Source organism: Mesocricetus auratus, unplaced genomic scaffold (assembly GCF_017639785.1).
Source record: "Mesocricetus auratus isolate SY011 unplaced genomic scaffold, BCM_Maur_2.0 Super-Scaffold_100691, whole genome shotgun sequence".
NCBI lineage: Eukaryota > Metazoa > Chordata > Mammalia > Rodentia > Cricetidae > Mesocricetus > Mesocricetus auratus.
In genome coordinates this window covers 15,118,182-15,135,733 of record NW_024429267.1, presented here as the reverse complement: position 1 = coordinate 15,135,733, position 17,552 = coordinate 15,118,182, and the positions used below count along the sequence as shown (strand labels likewise).

Here is a 17,552-nt window from a genome sequence, read left to right as displayed (position 1 = left end):
ACCAGTGGGGGGGGGGGACTTCCAGAGTTCCACATCCTTCTTCTAGTGCATCTTTCCTGCATCTCCAAAGTCAAAAATCATGATGTTCTGACCTTCTGTCCCTGTCATGGCCACTGGCCTTCCCCTTCCATCACCTTAGTACTTTGGGGTAAATTGTGCCCACTCAGACAATTCAGAATCCCTTCCCTATGATAGACAGGCCCTTAGTTTAGGGTTGGGAATGTAGCTCGGTTGGCAAGATCCAGGTCCCTTAGCGTAGCCCATAAAGAAGCTCCTTCATGGACATTTTTCCCACTCCACAAATCCTCCTCCTACTCACCCCAGCCCATCATGTCCTTTCCTACCCTGTGTCTCTGCTTGTGCCCTTCCCTATCCTAGGTGGCCCTTGTGAACCCATGTCCTCCTTAGGACCCCTTTTTTCAAGGACCAATGACAGTCTCTGCTTTGAGTGACTCTCAAACCCCTTCAGTGGTTTTCGACCTACTTCAGACATTATTGTGACACTTGTTACATGGTATTATTGCCATCTGTGTGGCTGTCTCGCTGAGCTCCAATCTTCCTGGGGGAGCTTTTCTACACCTAACACTCGCTGTCTTGGAAGAGCTGGCTGGCCTGAATGCAGAGTTGTCTTGGTAGGGGAGATCTGTAGACTTTTCTGCAAGGAACTGAGTGAAACTTGCACTTGGTGTGACAGTTTAAGAATGAGGCATTTTAGCCGGGCATTGGTGGTGCACCTTTAATCCCAGCACTCAGGAGGCAGAGGCAGGCGGATCTCTGTGAGTTCGAGGCCAGCCTAGTCTACAGAGTGAGTTCCAGGACAGCCTCCAAAACAATACAGAGAAACCCTGTCTCGAAAAACCAAAAAAAAAAAAAAAAAAAAAAAAAAAAAAAGAATGAAGCATTTTAGAGTGGTGGGGGACTAAAAAAGAATGTTTTAGGGGAGAGTTACTACAGAAACAATAACAACCAAAACATGACACCCAGAGGGGAGATGGGGTGCAGGGCACTAGAAAGAGTTGGAAGGTTGTGCTAGTGGATGGATGTGATCAAAAGGCATTATTTAAAGGTGGGGCCCTCAAATAAAAAAAAACATACTATTAAAATACTCTCAAATACATCATTTTTTAAAAACAGGAATCAATAATGAAGGAAAAAGAGAAGTAGGGAGAGTAACTATGTGGCCAGGGCTTGAGAACATCCCTTGGTTTCGTTGCACAGATGATAGGACAATGTGTCCTCACACGGATCCTCTAAACCCTTCCCTGAATGAATCCCATTCTGTGTTCTTCTCAGCACTCTCTAGCCTGAAAGGGCACAAGTGTGCCGCTTACAACTGCCTCACAATTACTCATTGTGCTTCACTGCCTTTCAATGGAAAGCAGCCAGAGAGGTCTTGTGGCAGAATGGAGAAGCACTCACTATTCTGGGGACCAGAAGCCAGACACACACTAGGTCTGTGTCACCTCCAACTCAGTCAGAGTCTCTCAGGTCGAGTGGTGGTACCTTGCAGGCTTCCTTACAGGGCTGCCCTACAGGGAAAAATAATCGAAATAAGTGAAAATACTGCAGACTGTACTCTGCTCTGGAAATGAAGTAACGCTGCCTTTCGGATGAATTGTCAGTGCAGTGGAACCCATGGCCGGTGTAGCACCGTCTATTGCTAAGTTTACAGTTGGCAGTAAGGAGATGACAGTTTTGCTCTTTTAACAGTGGTGATGTGAAGTCCCGGGAAGCTGGCCCACTTCAAAGTGCATGAGAAAGGTGTATCTGCGAAGCCATGGCGCTCCCCTTTCAGAAGGAGCTGGAGAAATACAAGAACATCGATGAGGACGAGCTTCTTGGCAAGCTCTCAGAAGAGGAACTGAAACAGTTGGAAAATGTTCTAGATGACCTAGATCCTGAGGTTTGTGGCATGGAACTGGAGTGGGGTGCTTAATAAGAGCAAGGAGAAAAGGGGACAACAGTCGCCAAAGGAAGTGCCTGCAGCCCCAGTGAAGAATTCTGGGTTCTTCCCCACTGCCGCTGAGCCTCTTATACACGTTCATGTCTGTCCCCAGGGCCACTACAGTGAGAAATGTCAAGTGTGTTTCTCAAAAAACTAGTTCACTGTCAATGATGAAAAGTGTTTTCCATTGGGAAAGAACCGTCTGACTTAGTGTGGAACTTGGGGGAGCAATGAGAACAAACCTTACCAAGTATTTTCCAAGTATCAGCTCCTTTGCTGGGCCCGAGTCCTGGGGGATATGGTATTAGCTCCTTTTTGTAAGTAGAAGGCACACTTACAAGAGTGACCCACACGGGATCCCACACTGGTAAATGTCTCAAGTGCTGTTGAAAGCACCTCTGTAGTGCAGTTTCTTTTGGTTAGGTTTTCTTTCATTGTTTTTGTCTTGTGAGATAGGGTCCCATGTACTCCAGGATTTATTCATTATGTAGCTGGCAATGACCTTCCTCCTGCCTCCACCTCCCAAGTGCTGGAACTACAGACATTTCAGCATGTTAGGGCTTCCACCCAGGGATTTATTCAAGTGTCCCAAGCACTCTACCAACTAAGCTACAGTCCCAGGCCCTTTGTTCGTTAGTTTGTTTCTTGAGACAGAGTCTTGTAGCCTAGGTGGGCTGCAGACTCACTACATAGCTGAGGATGACCTTGAATTCCTCCTGTCTTTACCTCCCAACCCCCCCAAGTGTTGGAATTACAGGCATGAGTCATCACACTAGTCAGTCCTTTTTTTTTTTAAGGCAGGTCTCACTGTGTAGCCCAGGCTAGTCTCAAATTCATAGAGATCCACCCTCCTCTGCCTCCCAAGTGCTGGGATTAAATATATGTAACACCACTAACAACCTGGAATTTATTTTGTTTTTTTTTTTTAAGATGGAATCTCACTATGTAGCTAAGGCTGGCCTGGAACTTAGTAGGTAACCCAGGCTGGCCTCCTATGTGTTAACTGTAAGCATGGAACGCCATGTCTGGCTTTCCATCGTGTTTTTTTCTCTTCTTGGTTTTTTGTTTTTGTTTCCTGAGACAGCCTCTCAAGTAGGAGGGACTGGCTTCAAACTCATTGTGTATGGATCTCTGATTGCTCTATCTCTATCTCCAAAGTATTGGGAAGGACATGTGCTCCCATAACTGCTATTATTTTGTTCAAATACATAAATAGCTAGGAATTACATGACAATTTGTAGTATCCTCATAACGCCAAGTAAATTTGGGGAGGTTTTTAGACATTTTTGTCAGTTCTTAAACAGCTTGGTGGTTCATTATACTGTTTCTTTAGCAAGTATTTTCTTCAGCCCTGATGACTTTATCTTAAACTTAAAGTTGGAAGCTTCCAAAATAGTGATTTAACTCTAAATATATAAGTAAATAAAAACTATATGACATTCTGCTGTACCAGATACTTCGGATATTTAAATTTTTTAAGTACAATATTTTTATACATATAAGGAAGGCATCTTCTTGGAGCTTAATTAGAGCTTAATTAGACATAATCCCACATGTCTGTCATCCCAACACTTGGGAGGTTGAGGAAGATTGTGAGGACAGGGTTTCCCTGTGTAGCTTTGCAGCCTGTCCTGGAACTCGCTCTGTAGACCAGGCTGACCTTGAACTCACAGAGATCCTCCTGCCTCTGCCTCCTAAGTGCTGGGACTAAAGGCATGCACCACCACTACCACCACCTAGCTAGCATAGTGAGTTCTAAGGCAGCATAGGCTATAAAGTGAGACCTTGATTTAAAACCTAAAATAGTCGGGCATTGGTGGATACATAAGACGATGTCTGAGAAGACAAATAAATGAATCTTACTCTGGAAGATATCAACATATACCATAATATTCCCTTACCTCTTAGTTGTGTCTGGAGGAAACACATTAGAAGTAAGTGAGTGTAGCCATCCAGACTCCAGACGTAGGAGCTTTTGTGTACTTACCTGACCAAACCTAATCATGATGGACACAGAAAGGCCTTTTTCCTCCACATTCTAGAAGGCAGCTGCAGAAGGTCCAGAGGGTGCTGCTTATGTTGCTATGCCCCTTGAGCTGGTTGGGTTTCCTCCCTTAGCAAAGATGTTTAGAACAAGCACATCCCTAGAGCCATCCTAGAGACCCCAGCCCTCAGCCACATGCATTCCCTCTTACAGCAAGTGCAGAAGAGTAAAGAAATAACAAGGCCTGTCCAGCACACGTCTTCCCTTCATCTCTTACCTGTCTTATCAGAGTGCAATGCTACCGGCTGGATTCCGACAGAAAGACCAGACCCAGAAAGCAGCCACTGGCCCATTTGACCGAGAGCATCTCCTCATGTACCTGGAGAAGGAGGCTCTGGAACAGAAAGACAGGGAGGACTTTGTGCCCTTCACAGGTGAAAAAAAAGGTAAGGCCCACAGACTGCACCTCTTAGGACAAAGTGCCCTTAACCTGTTATGGAGTGTCAATCAAAGGAGCTGACGTGGGAATAGGAGATAAGCCTTCAAACTACACATAGTATTTTATAACACTAGTTGGTAGATACAACACCCAAAGTGAGCTCATGGGTGATGACAATGGGTCTTTACTGGTTCATTGGTTGTCACAAATGTCCACACTATAGTGTGGGATGGTGAGAAGTTTGAAGTGGGAGTGATAGGTGAGAATTTCCTGCTTAATTTGGATATAAGCCTAATGCTATTCTCAAAATTAAAGTTCATTAGTTTAAAAGAAAAAAGCATGGCAGGATATGTGATTAATTAAATGAATATATGGGATGTAATGGTTCTGAAATTAATCTGCTAAAAAAATTTTTTCGAAGTCTCAAGGAAAAGCTTTGAAAATGTAAAGTAGCATCCTACCTGAATGAGCTGTGCAGGCAATGGTGTTTCCCTCAGCCTTTTGTGTGTCTTTCCACTCTGTCCCTAACTTTGGATGCCATGATGAAAAGCCTGTCTGTCACTCATTCATCTCACATTTACTGAGAAACCTCCCTGGTACAGAACTCTACGGCAGAGCCTGAACCCACGGGTATATAAGACCTTGATCTGCCCTCAAGAGGTTTGTCATCTAGCAAAAGAAACACAGGGATGTACCCGGGTAGGCTATGAAGTCCATGCTAGGACCCCCCCTCTTCCCTCCTCTCCTCTCTTTCCCTCCCCTGTCTTCCTTTCTCTCTCCTTCCCTCTCTTCCTCCTTACCCCTCCTCCCCACTCCTGCCTCAATAGGCTCCAAAAATAGCCTAAATAGGTTCCTAACTCATGCTGTTCCTAACAACCTCCCCCCAATGCTGGAATCAGGCACGCTTCCTATATAATGTCCCAAATTCTCGCAGCAACCGCAGTATGGGTCTGGCCTCCACTGCCTCTTGGCTGCAGCTCTCCTTTCCTTGTTAAACCTCAGCCTGTGTCTTTGTTCAAACTTATCCAGCTCAAGTTAATTTTCTTATTGCCTCTTCTCCCTGACCCATAGCCTCATAAAATCAGGAAGCTGTCACTTTAAATGCTAGGGTCTCAGATTTCCCCCACTCCTTTTCCTACCATGGCACCTGGGCATTGCTTTCAGAGCCCTGCTGTGACCATGCTCATCATTTTGCTGTTTACTTTGATGGTTGTGTGGTCTCTGTATCAGCCTGAGACCCCCCCCCCCATAGAGCTGGGTGTCACGGAGGAGGTTCTCCTTCCTCTGAGCTCTAGTGAGGTGGCCTCTAAGCCTGTACTCAGTGACAAGAAAGAAAGCACTGAGCATGCGTCATCCCTGTCCCTCCCTCTGTGCTGTGCACCTCTGATGGGTCACATGCCGCTGAGAAGGAAATTAAGAAGAGTTTATGAGTGATGAGTCAGGTAAACAGACGTGGGTTACTGTGGAGTATGAGCTGTTTCTATGGTAACACAGTTGCTCTTGGACTTACCAAATTGTGACAAGCATAAGCTAAATTATAAAATATCGTCAATAAAATCCCCCCAAATCCTGCGTTAGATAATGACAGAATACTAAGGGGAAAGCTTTTGTCGTTTCTTCTCTGAGGAGAGGAGTGGCTTTGGCAAATGACCCCCTGCATCTAGGTTCCTCTGTAGGAGGCTTGTGACCATGGGGTTAGGATAGGCTAGAGCTATCTGAGTATATAAGGTGCACACGATCAGCTTGGGAGATGGCTGGTAGATTAGTGACTCTCTCCTTGCTGTGACAAAATGCCTGACAAAAGCCCTTAAGGAATGCTGGGTCTGTCTTGGCTCACCGTTCAAGAGTGCAGCCCACTGTGGCAGAGAAGGCATGGCCTTGGAAGCCTAAGAGAGAGGCTCACTTTGCATCTCCAGGCGGGAATCAGACAGATAGATGCTGGCACTCAGCTCAAATTCTCCTTTTCTAGGATCCCAATCCACAGATTAGAGCTACCCACATTTAGAGTAGGTCTTCTCAATTAACCCGGTCTAGAAACTCCCTTATAAACAAGCCTAGAGACTTGTCTTTTCTAGATCCGGTCAAGTTGACAATACTAACCATTAGGGGAATTCTGTGTGATAAGAGGCAGGATTCCTCTTATCCCACAGACTAAGTTGTATCTCAGCAGTCCAGGAACCTCAAATGATACAAAATAGCTCAATGATACAAGTCTTTGTTGTTGTTGTTTGTTTGTTTGTTTTTCCAGACAGTGTTTCTCTGTGTAACTGTACTGGCTGCCTGGGACTCACTCAGTAGACCAGGCTGGCCTCAGACTCAGCGATCCGTCTCCCTCTGCCTCCCACTGATCCATGTTTTTTCATACCAACATTGCATTTTCTGTTCAGTCTGTTAACCCTACCCATAAGGCAGTATATCGCAGTCATCTTTGTTTTTCTTCTAATTTAAAGGGAGAGTGTTTATCCCCAAAGAAAAGCCTGTAGAAGCTCCGAAAGAAGAGAAAGTAACTCTGGACCCAGAACTGGAAGAAGCCTTGGCCAGCGCCTCTGACACTGAACTCTATGATCTTGCAGGTTAGTTGTTAGGGCTGGCTTATGACCTCCAGGCATGTACTCACTCCCCTGGTGCAAACCTTGGAGCTTCTGGTAGTGTGAGTACTGTGCTTCCTGGGTGGCAGCAGCCCTGTTCTATCAAAACTGGATCTTGTGGCTGAGTGAGCCATGTTGTAACCCACTCTGTTGTTCAGATGATATCCATCCTACGAGACTCCTGTGATAAATGGAGGAGAGCACATATGAAATGGAATTGAGAGCTTAAAAGAAATAAAACTAAGAGCCGGGCAGTGGTGGCACTTGCCTTTAATCCCAGCACTTGGGAGGCAGAGGCAGGCAGATATCTGTGAGTTCAAGACCAGCCTGATCTACAAGAAACTAGTTCCAGGACAGGCTCCAAAACTACACAAGGAAACCCTGTCTCCAAAAACCATAAATAAATAAATAAAATTGAAAGCTAGGTATGCTGAAACAGTAACACCAGCACTCTAAAGGCTGAGACAGCAGGTGGTGGCGCACGCTTTTAATCCCAGCACTCGGGGAGACAGAGGCAAGTGGATCTCTGTGAGTTCAATGCCAGCCTGGTCTACAGAGTGAGTTCCAGTATAGGCTCCAAAGCTACACAGAGAAACCCTGTCTCAAATAACACAAAAAGGTGGAGACAGGAGGATTATTGTGAGTTTGAACCCAGCCTGGGCTACAGAATTGAGAGCCTGTCTCAAAAAGAGAAAACAAACTTAGAAAGTGCAAATGAATGAAATAATATCTCCATATGCTTTCCCAAGAACTCCCACATTGAAATGTACTCACAGACTTCACACATCTTGTGGTCACGTTTCTTTTTGTACTGTTGTTTTTGTTTTTTGAATGTAGTTGCCCTGTGTATACCTGACTCTCCTGAATCTTGCTCTATAGACCAGGCTGGCGTCTAACTCAGATCTGCTTGCCACTGCCTCCAGAGCACTGGGATTAAAGGCATGCCCCTTCGCCAGCTGGCCTCATGGTCTCATTTCTGTGGAGTTCTTGGTCCCTCTCACTATTGCCATTACAAGCTGGTTTGTGCCAGTAGGTCAGCTAGCCTTCTAGTCTCCTTAACAAACCAAAACATGACAATGATAACAAGATTGTTATTCCAATTGATTTTTACACGTAGATTGTATTAGTTAATTTTCTGTTGCTGTGTGTAAAAGAAAGTGTTTAACTGAGCTTTGGTTTCAGAGGGTAAGAGTCTATGGTGGCAAGGCAAAGACATGGTAGCAGGAACAGCTGAATACTCGCTTCTTGATCCAAAAGCAGGAGGCAGAGAAACAGCACACTGGGAATGAGTCTTTTGAAACCTCAAAGCCTATACCAATGACCCACCTTTTCTGACAAGACCACACCTCCTAATCCTTCCCAAACAGTTCTACCAGCCCAGGGCCAAGTATTCAAACATATGAGTCAATAGTTGCCATTAGCATTCAAACTACCACGAAGATTTTTAAAAGTTCAAATAATACAAAAGAAATGAAAAGCAAGCCTTTCCCCCAAATTAAGTCCTTTTCCGAAGCAAAAAAAAAAACAAACAAACAAACAAACAAAAATATTGTGATGTGGATGGGTGAGCAACATAGTTAATGTCAAGAGTAGCATGGGCTACATAGTGAGACCCTGACTTAAAAAGCTAGGTATGGTGCTGTGTGTTCTTAATTCCAATACTCAGGAGTGGAGGCAGGAGAGTCAGGAGTCGTGGCTAGTCTCAGTGTGTACGTAGAGTTCAGAGGACAACTTCATGGAGCTGGTTCCCTCTTTCACCTTATGTGGGTTCTGAGGTTCAGACTCAAGGCATCAACTTTGTACTGTAGGGTGGCGAGTGCCTTTACTTGTTGAGTCCAAAGCCCTGCCTGACTCTGCTTCCCTAATACTGGGATCACAGGTGCACACCACCACACCTGATATGCACCTGTTTTCTCGAGTAAGTTCTGGGCTGCTAACTCAAGTCCTTGTGCTTTCAAGTGAAGTTGTTTGTCAATTTAGCTGTTTCCCAGCCCCCAGCCCCAGAACACTAATTCTTATTCCACTAGATGATGTTTGTAGAAGTCTCTTTCCTGTTGGGGGTGCCTGCCCTGACTTATTCTAATATGGCTGCGGTCTCCGAACATTTTCATCCTTCTCCAATGATATCAGTAGATGACATCAGGTTCCCATGTCCATCTGTCTGTCAGAGGTCTCTGTAGCATCTGAGTCACCTGGTGAGAAAGGTATTTTGCTGTGACTGGGCATCTTGGTCCTGTGGTTACTATGGAGATCCCTCCATAGTTACTGCTTTTCCCAAGGATTGCCTCACAACTTTTACTGGAATTGCCCAAAGAAAGAAGGAAGGGTGGGACTTGATTCCCAGGAAACACCTGAGAAAGGAGAAAGAAAAAAAAAGCCATCTTCTGAAGATGCCTGAGCCTGGAGTCCATGTAATAAACCCAGGGAGACAATGCAGACAGAAACTGCTTTGTTTTCCCTCACTCAGCTCACTCCCTGATCAGACAGCCCTTAAAAACTCAGTGGAAAGCTTTCTCTGGGGATGGAAGACGAGCAGCATCTTCTCTCGGGTGCATCTTTCTGGAAGACTGAAGATAACCTGTGAGTGGAAGGGCTCACAGCACCTGCGGAAGAGATGAGGGGGGTGCTGGTATGGAAGGTAGCACGTAGAAAGCAGGCAGCTCAAAGGTGTGCCAAAGGCTCTTCCTCTCCTCCTGTCTTCCCCTCATGGGGCGCACTCAGAGCCAGGCTTCTCCCCTTAGTGAATCCTCTCAGAAAACATGCTCACAGAGAACCCTGAGTGTGCTTTGCTAACGTAGTCATCAATCAAGTTAACACTCAGTTGGGGTTAATGAGGAGGCAGACTCCGTGGGCAATCAGTGGCTTCCCAGATCAGTCAGGGTGTGGCAGTCAAGGTTCAAACTCTGTGTGCTCCTGATACCCACCCCACCCCTCCATGATCGTTGTTGTTACTCTGTTTGCATCGGAAAGGATTGAACCCCAGGACGGCAAGCTAGACAGGTGCTCTACTGAGCTACAGCTCCAGCCCTTGTTCTGTCAAAACAGGGTCTCACTATGTAGCGTAGGCTGTCCAGGCTGGCCTTGAACTCTTGAACTCGCTATATAGCCACGCTGGCCTCTTGGAATCCTTTTGCTTCTCAAGTGCAGCTGTATGTCATCACACACCTACCTCTAAGTCCTATTCTTACTGGCTTAACCACTTAGCCCCTCTTTGTACCTGCTGGCTGCCTCCCTTCTAAAATGTAGCTTATAGGAGACCCAATCAGGATCTCAGGGGCCTGTGCCTCTCCCCTGTAATTTCACTAGAGGGGAAATCTGTTTCAACCTGCCCAGCACCACCCTGCCCATAGTGTTGCTCCCTGAATGCCTGCCTCCTGGTGCCAGTTCCGATGTACCAGCAGGGACTGAGACCTTGGTATGTCCAGCTGACCTGTTGTTTCTGATAACCCTCCTCTTCTTTCCCAAAGGCAAAGAAAGGAAACTGCTTTTTCTACTGAAGGAGTGCTGCAAGCCTTCTGCTTTTTCTTCAGGATGGGGTGGGGACATAAATCTACACACATCAGATCTTTGAAAACCAGTCAGGCTTGTTGGTAGTGTTAATCTCAACACTCAGGAGGCGGAAGCAGGCTTACTGCCAGTATAAGGCCAGCCTGGTCTATGTGAGGAGTTCTAGGCTAGACTGGGTTACATAGAAAGACTTTACACAAAACAAAATCCTTAATTGAATCCCACCATTTTATTTTTATTTTACGAATAAGAAAGCTAAATGGAGGTGGGTATGGTGGCACCTACCTATAATCCAGCCTTTGAGAACAGAGGCAGGAGGGTCACATAGGGTTTGAGGTCAGCCTAGCCTAGGAGTGAACACCCGAGCGACCCAGGGCGGCAAGGATTTATTTGGCTTACTTTCCCAGGTTGCAGTCCATCATTGAGGGGGAGTCATAATGGAACATAAATCCCTACTCACATCACATCCACAGCCAAGAGCAAAGAGAAATAACACATAGGTACTGCTGCTTCTGTGCAGCTGGCCTGCTTCTCTCTTGCCCAGTTCAGGGTCCAGCCAGCCCATGAAGTAATGCTGCTCACCGGGGGCTAGATCTTTCTACATCAATAATGATCAAGACAACCCGCCCCCACAGACATGACTGCCAGCCAGAGTAATCTGGATAATTCTTCATTAAGATCTTTCCAGGTGGCCAAGCGGTGGTGGCACATGGCTTTAATCCCAGCAATCGGGAGGCAGAGGCAGTCGGATCTCTGTAAGTTCGAGGCCGGGCTGGACCGACAGCCACCAAAACAATACAGAGAAACCCTGTCTCATAAAACCAAAACCAAAAAAAAAAAAAAAAAAAAAGGATCTTTCCAGGTGACTTCAGGTTGTGTCAAATTGACAATTAAGACTAACCGGCACTAGATACACAGGGGAGGGCCTAGGCCCTGCCCAAAATGACTTGGCAGATTTTGATGATCCCTCATGTAAGGGCTCACCCTCCCTGGAGAGTGGATGGGGAGTGGGATGGAGGTTCGGTGGGGGGCATGGGAGGATGGGAGGCAGAAGGAACTGGGATTGATATGTAAAATAAGATTGCTTCTAATTTAAATAAAATTTATCAGAAAAAAAAAAAGACTAACAGGCACAGGGACCTAGCTGGCTGGAAGTGGTTGGAAGATGTGGCTACACAGTTGTTTCTCAGCTCCCAAATGATCCTGTACATTTAAACACACAGAGGCATGTAGAATCACGGATGGTCTTGGGAGATTTTAGCAGTAAGTTTATTGAATGCTGTACACACACCACACACTGTGCCAGGAAAGGGAGCCTGGAGACTTTGTGCTATGTAAAGAATTGTTCTTCAAGGTGCAAACTGACATGTGGCCATTCTGATATGTGTTTCAAAACTTAGTGCTTGTCTTTGTTGCCTGTGTTTTCAGCTGTCCTTGGAGTTCATAATTTGCTCAACAATCCAAAGTTTGATGAAGAAACGACCAATGGCAAAGGTCACAAAGGGCCTGTAAGGAGTAAGTGAATGAGGGATCTGGGGACTTGGGAAGCTTCAGAGCCTCTGTCTGGTGCCTGTAGGAAAGAGACCCATTGCTTCTAGACAGAACCATTGGGCTCAGAGCAATCAACCCCGGTGGAGAAGCTGATGGTGGGCACTCTACTCTGCCTGGCAGTGTGGCTAGAACCACAGAACACACATTCCATAGCAGGTTATCCAATGGAGGGGGGGAAATCCTGGTAAGTTTGAAGAGTCAGCTCAGAATGCAAAAAGAGTTTCATGTTCCAGAGGATATTTTATCATTGAGGGAAGCTTGACTACATCCCCTTTTATATTCCAGTGTCTTTTTGTCTTAATAGTGGATGCTGGTCATTGAACCTGAATGCTCCCAGAAAGCATGAAGGATACCCTGGCATTTAATCCCAGCACTAGGGAGGCCAAGGCAGGCAGATCTCTGGGTTTAAGGTTAGCCTGGTCTACAGATTGAGTTCCAGGATAGTCTGGGCTACACAGAGAAACCCTCTCTTGGGGTGGGGTGGGGAAGCTCTCTATACATTAGACTATTAATCCTTTGTATGTTACAAACATTCCAAATATTTCCTGATAAATTAGTATGCATTGATTTTTGTTTGTTTGTTTTGAGACAGGCCTGAAATTCACTGTGCAGGCTGGCTTCAAACTCATGATCCTCCTGCCTCAGTTTCCCAAATTCTGGTATTACAGGCATGTACTGGCTATATCTGGCTTACATAATTTCTTTTATTCATTATTTTTATCATTTATTTTTATGAGCATATGTATATCCATTGCCCAGTGAAGCCAGAAGAGGGTTTCAGATCCCTGAAACTGGACTAACTTATGTGTGTGACCCACGTTTAGGGTGATTAGAACTCCTTTGCAAGAGTAGCAAGTGCTCTTAACTGCTTAGCCATATCTCCCCCAATAATTGTTTTTTTTAAAGATGTTTTTCATTCTCCTTTTCCATTCCTTGGTCTTTCCATACCTTTCTCAAAGCTAATGGAAATTGGAGGAGGGCAGTAGTAGAACATGTACTTTGAGCAGGTCCTGGGTTCAAGTCTCAGCATCACACAAAATGGTGTCCATTTTTGCATCTCAGAGCCTATGGTCTGGTGAAGATAGTTGGGGAAGTCCATATGGTGCAGCAGTAACTAGAGGATGACTTAGGGTTTGGAGTTTGCTCCAGGGCCTCTGAACTTTGACTTCATGCAGTGTCGGCCACTGAGTCCTTTCGTGGGGGCTGAAAAGCATCTTCCTTACAAGCTAACCCAGAGAAGCACCACTGCCCTGCCTGCTCAGTGAGAATCGACTTACTTTCATTGATGTTAGTGTGTTAGACTCCGCATGAATGAGCGGTACTTTCTGAGAAGTCATTACTAGTTTGATAGAGGACTTCTTACACTATCTGTGGGAATCACCTCATTCTTGTTGATGTTAGAGTGTTAGACTCTACATGAATGAATGGTGCTCTCTGGGGAAGTCATTGCTAGTTTGAGAGAGGACCTCTTGCACTAAAAATTAAAACTTGTGTTGTAGATGTTGTCAAAGGTGAAAAGGCCAAACCAGTATTTGAGGAGCCACCAAACCCCACAAATGTAGAAGCAAGTCTGCAGCAAATGAAGGCCAATGACCCGAACCTGCAAGAGGTCAACCTCAACAACATCAAGGTACATCTGCCTGTACCTCTTGGCTTATCCTGGCATCACAGAGCTGGCGGGAGATCCTCAACTGCCTGCTTTTACACTGGCTTGCAGTCTTTTCAAGTCACTGACTTCAGACAGAATAACTTAGTTGAAAGACGTGGGTCTACGAGAAGAATAATATTTAGAACTTACTGAAAAGAATCATAGTACCAGGGCCAAAAGAAGCACATTGTACCTACTGCTGAATAACAGTGTCAACTGGTGTTTTCTCTAGTGCTAGGAGTCAAACCCAAGGCCTCGTGTGTGCCACAGCACTCTGCCACTTAGCCACTTCCTCTTCACAGCTTCAAATGTCAGGAATGCCAGAGTAACTTAGAAGGGTCGTTGGCACCTGCGCTCAAACAAGACCACAATGAAGCTGCCAGTCCAGGCTAAGGTAGTCAAAGGATTCATTTCTAAGATGGCAACGCCCATGTGGCTGTGGGCAAGAGACCTCACTTTCCCACCACATGGGCCTTTCTTTAGGGCTACTTGAGTGTCTTCATACAATCACATCTGGTTCCCCCAAAGAAAGTGACCCCAGAATAAAAGCAAGAAGCCAGACTGGAGTGAAGGCTCAGTGGTTAGAATCAATCGCTTCTCTTGCAAGGTACCCAAGTTCCCTGCACATCTCAAGTGCCTCACAACCACCTGTAACTCCAGATCCAGGGGAATCCAACACTGCTGGCCTCTGTGGGTACCTATACTTACATGTACAACATACCCCCACACACACACAAAGACTAAAATAAACATTTTCTTTAAAATAGCAAGAAAAGCATAACAGTATTTTCAGTGACCTGGTGTCTGAAGTCACGGATTGCCATTGTCATTTCCCCCTTGTTCTTTTTGAAGATAAGTCGTTTTCTTGCCACCCTACATGGCATTGTGAATGTGGGAAAGTGGGGCCTAAAAAACGAGCCATACTAAAGTCTCATGCAATAGCCAACTTTATTCAGAGCATCAGACCATTTGTACTCTGAGTGTTAAGAAGAGTCACCTGAGTAAAGTGGACAGTCACAAGGTCAAGTCACTTGTGGCAAACACAGGGGTTTTTTCCTACAGAGTCATATAAGCAAATAACACTAGCCAGCTGTAATGAACAATGTAAAGTAAACACATTCCTGTGCCCTCCACCTTGGGAGGGTTGGAAGGCCCATTCCAAGAAGAACCACGTTATGGAGGAGTAGAGATTACAAGATTCTTGTCTTGTTTACTTGAGCCTTTCTCACAAAGTCCCAGAAGTCTTCTCCCACAGTGTAGTTAATGGACCTTGTTTGACGTCATGCTGCTGTCAAAGGCCAGAAGAGAAGGGAAGAGGGGGAGGAACATGAACAAATATGAATTGAGTAAGGCTTGTTTTATTCACTCTCTTCAGGTCATTGGTTGGCTGGTTTATTGGTTGGCTAGTTTGAGACAAGATTTCACTGTGCTGCCAAGACAGACTTTTTTAAACTCTAAACTTGCTGTGTAAACCACACTGATCTCAAATTCCCCATCCTCCTACCTCTGCCTCCATGAAGGTGGGTGGTATTCCAGACCGTACCATCATCCTGGCTTGTTTTGTTCATTCTTGTTGGGCTGGTTCCCAGCATTTAATATTGCTTCTAAAGATTTGGTTTTTGCTATGTATAGAGATGTCTGTGTGGGGGTATGAGCACGAGCGAAGTTGCCTGTGGAGGTCAGAAGGGAGCATTGGATCACCTGTCGTTCAGCTTGTCCACAATGCAGCCCGGTGCATGTCCATTGCTGTCCCTTGCTGCCTGCTGCTTCCTTCCATGGCAACCAGTACTGTGCTGTGTGACATGTAAGAAAGAGTGCAAGCATACATCCATACATGCATGCAAAACACTCATAAACGACAGTTAATACATCTAAGGAGAAAGGAAAGAAAGGGTTGCAAACAAATGTGGCTGCTCTCACTTTGTATCCAAAGGTTCCATTTCCAACATAGTATGCCCATGTGACTGTGGGCAGAGACTCCACCTTGTAGAGGTAGCAGCAGGGGAATCACCCTGAGTTCAAGGGACTTTGGCCACATAGTGAAATTGAGGCCAGACTGAAGCCAGCCTGGGTTCCTGGAGACCCAAGTTAAAATCCATCCAGTCTTTACTTACAATAGTTATAGAAGGAGAAAAACACTAGCCAAATGTTGGCAGCACGGTGTGGTAAGTTCCAAAGTGTTATGGAATTGTAGGAAAGGGAAGGTTGGAAGTGTCTAGGAGAACTCTTAAACAAAAGAGGGGAAATATTTCAACTGGGTCTTCAGAGATGAGTAGATAATAATTAGAGGAAAAGGCAACAGGAATTTTCAGGCCAAGGGGAAAAGCGTATCTAAGGGTATGTCTATGAGAGACCTGTCCTAGAATACAGTTCTTTTTTTTTTAATTTTATTTTCCAGTTTAAATTTAGATAAGAAACAAGGTTGCTTCACAAGTCAGTTCCAGGTCCCTCTCCCTTTCCCTCCCCTCCTCCCATGCCCTCCCCCCAACCCCCCCCCCCGTTATCCCCTCATTCCCTCAGGGAGGGTGAGGCCCTCCATGGGGGTGTCCATAGTCTGTCATTTCATATAGGGCAGGGCCTAGACCCTTCCCCAAGAGTTCAGGGTGAGAGTGCACCTCACATTGTTCTATGGGAGTCCAAAGTCCGTGGGTATACTTGGGATGGGTACCAATCTGCTGTCCAAGGCTCAATAGTTCTTAAAGAAAAAAGAAAAATCTTTTGTGTCTCATTCCTTTACTAGCCACTAGGAGGCGCTATTCACTCAGACTAGCTTAGTTATCACACATGGGCAATAAAACTTATAAAGAGGATATGTAATCAGCCATCTAAATAAAGGTGATAGTTAAAAGTTAGGGGTGGGGAGGGTTTGCTGACAGTGGAGCTCAGAGCTTATGCTTAGCACATGTGAGACTCTGGGTCCAATCCAAAATGAAAAAATATTTTCAAGTTGAGGGTGAGTGTGTTGTGAGTGATTTATAACGAGCCCTGTCTTCTCTGCTTTAGAACATTCCAATTCCAACTCTGAAGGACTTTGCAAAGGCTCTGGAGACCAACACCCATGTGAAGAAGTTCAGCCTCGCTGCAACCCGCAGCAATGACCCTGTGGCCCTTGTGAGTAAGACTTGAAACACAGTATGAAGTCATTCAACTCATTGGAAACTCTATTTGTAGTTTTGTTCTTATTCTTTAAAATTAGCTGACTTTGCTTTTAATAGTCTTGAGATAGGATCTTACTATGCGGCCTGGGTTTGTGCTCACTGTTTCTTGGACTGGCCTTGAATTCCCAGAAATCCTCCTGCCTCAGCTTACCTAGTGCTGAGATTTAGGCATGAAATCCTCATCGCTGGCTCTTAGAGATTCGTTTTAATTTATTTTATCAATCAAAAGTCTTAGATTGATCTGGTCAACTTAATCAGATGAATTTACAGTTCTGAGGCACAGGCTCAGAGCCTGTATATACTGCAAGCATAATGAATTAACTGGATTCTTGTCAGTGCTGCACATTCCAAAAGTGAAACAAGAAAAGCATCTTGGCATTTAGCTAAATAAATATTTAGAGTTTGTTCTGTTTTGAAAAAAGTCATTCTGAAACATTTGCTTCTATAGTAACTTTCTAACAGTCATTGGATGTTATGACCCCAAAAAGCCTACTTGAGCTTGGCACATATAAAAAAAGTCAGAGTAGATTTTATCTTAATCTTTATGTGGGTTAATTTTCCAAGCATACTTTAAACAATCAAAATACTGAACCATTTTGTTTGACATTCAGATAATTAGAATATGAGAAGGAAGACAACCAAACTCCAAGTCCTTTTATGCATTTTAGGCAATTCATCCCAACAGGAAGACGTTTTTTGGTTTTGTTTTGTTTTGTTTTTTCAAGACAGGGT

At 45.0% G+C, this 17,552-nt stretch overlaps 1 protein-coding gene across 2 annotated transcripts in view; it reads left to right on the top strand.

Annotated features, from left to right (window-relative positions):
• Tmod2 (tropomodulin 2) overlaps positions 1 to 17,552 on the top strand; it is a 46,235-nt gene that overhangs the window by 11,453 nt on the left and 17,230 nt on the right. For both annotated transcript variants that reach the window (XM_040740354.1, XM_040740355.1), the window contains exons 2-7: positions 1,711 to 1,903; positions 4,219 to 4,375; positions 6,819 to 6,941; positions 11,892 to 11,978; positions 13,514 to 13,644; positions 16,666 to 16,773. In XM_040740354.1, the coding sequence (XP_040596288.1) occupies positions 1,778 to 1,903; positions 4,219 to 4,375; positions 6,819 to 6,941; positions 11,892 to 11,978; positions 13,514 to 13,644; positions 16,666 to 16,773 (732 nt within the window). In that variant the 5' untranslated portion in view covers positions 1,711 to 1,777. The remainder of the gene's footprint in view (positions 1 to 1,710; positions 1,904 to 4,218; positions 4,376 to 6,818; positions 6,942 to 11,891; positions 11,979 to 13,513; positions 13,645 to 16,665; positions 16,774 to 17,552) is intronic.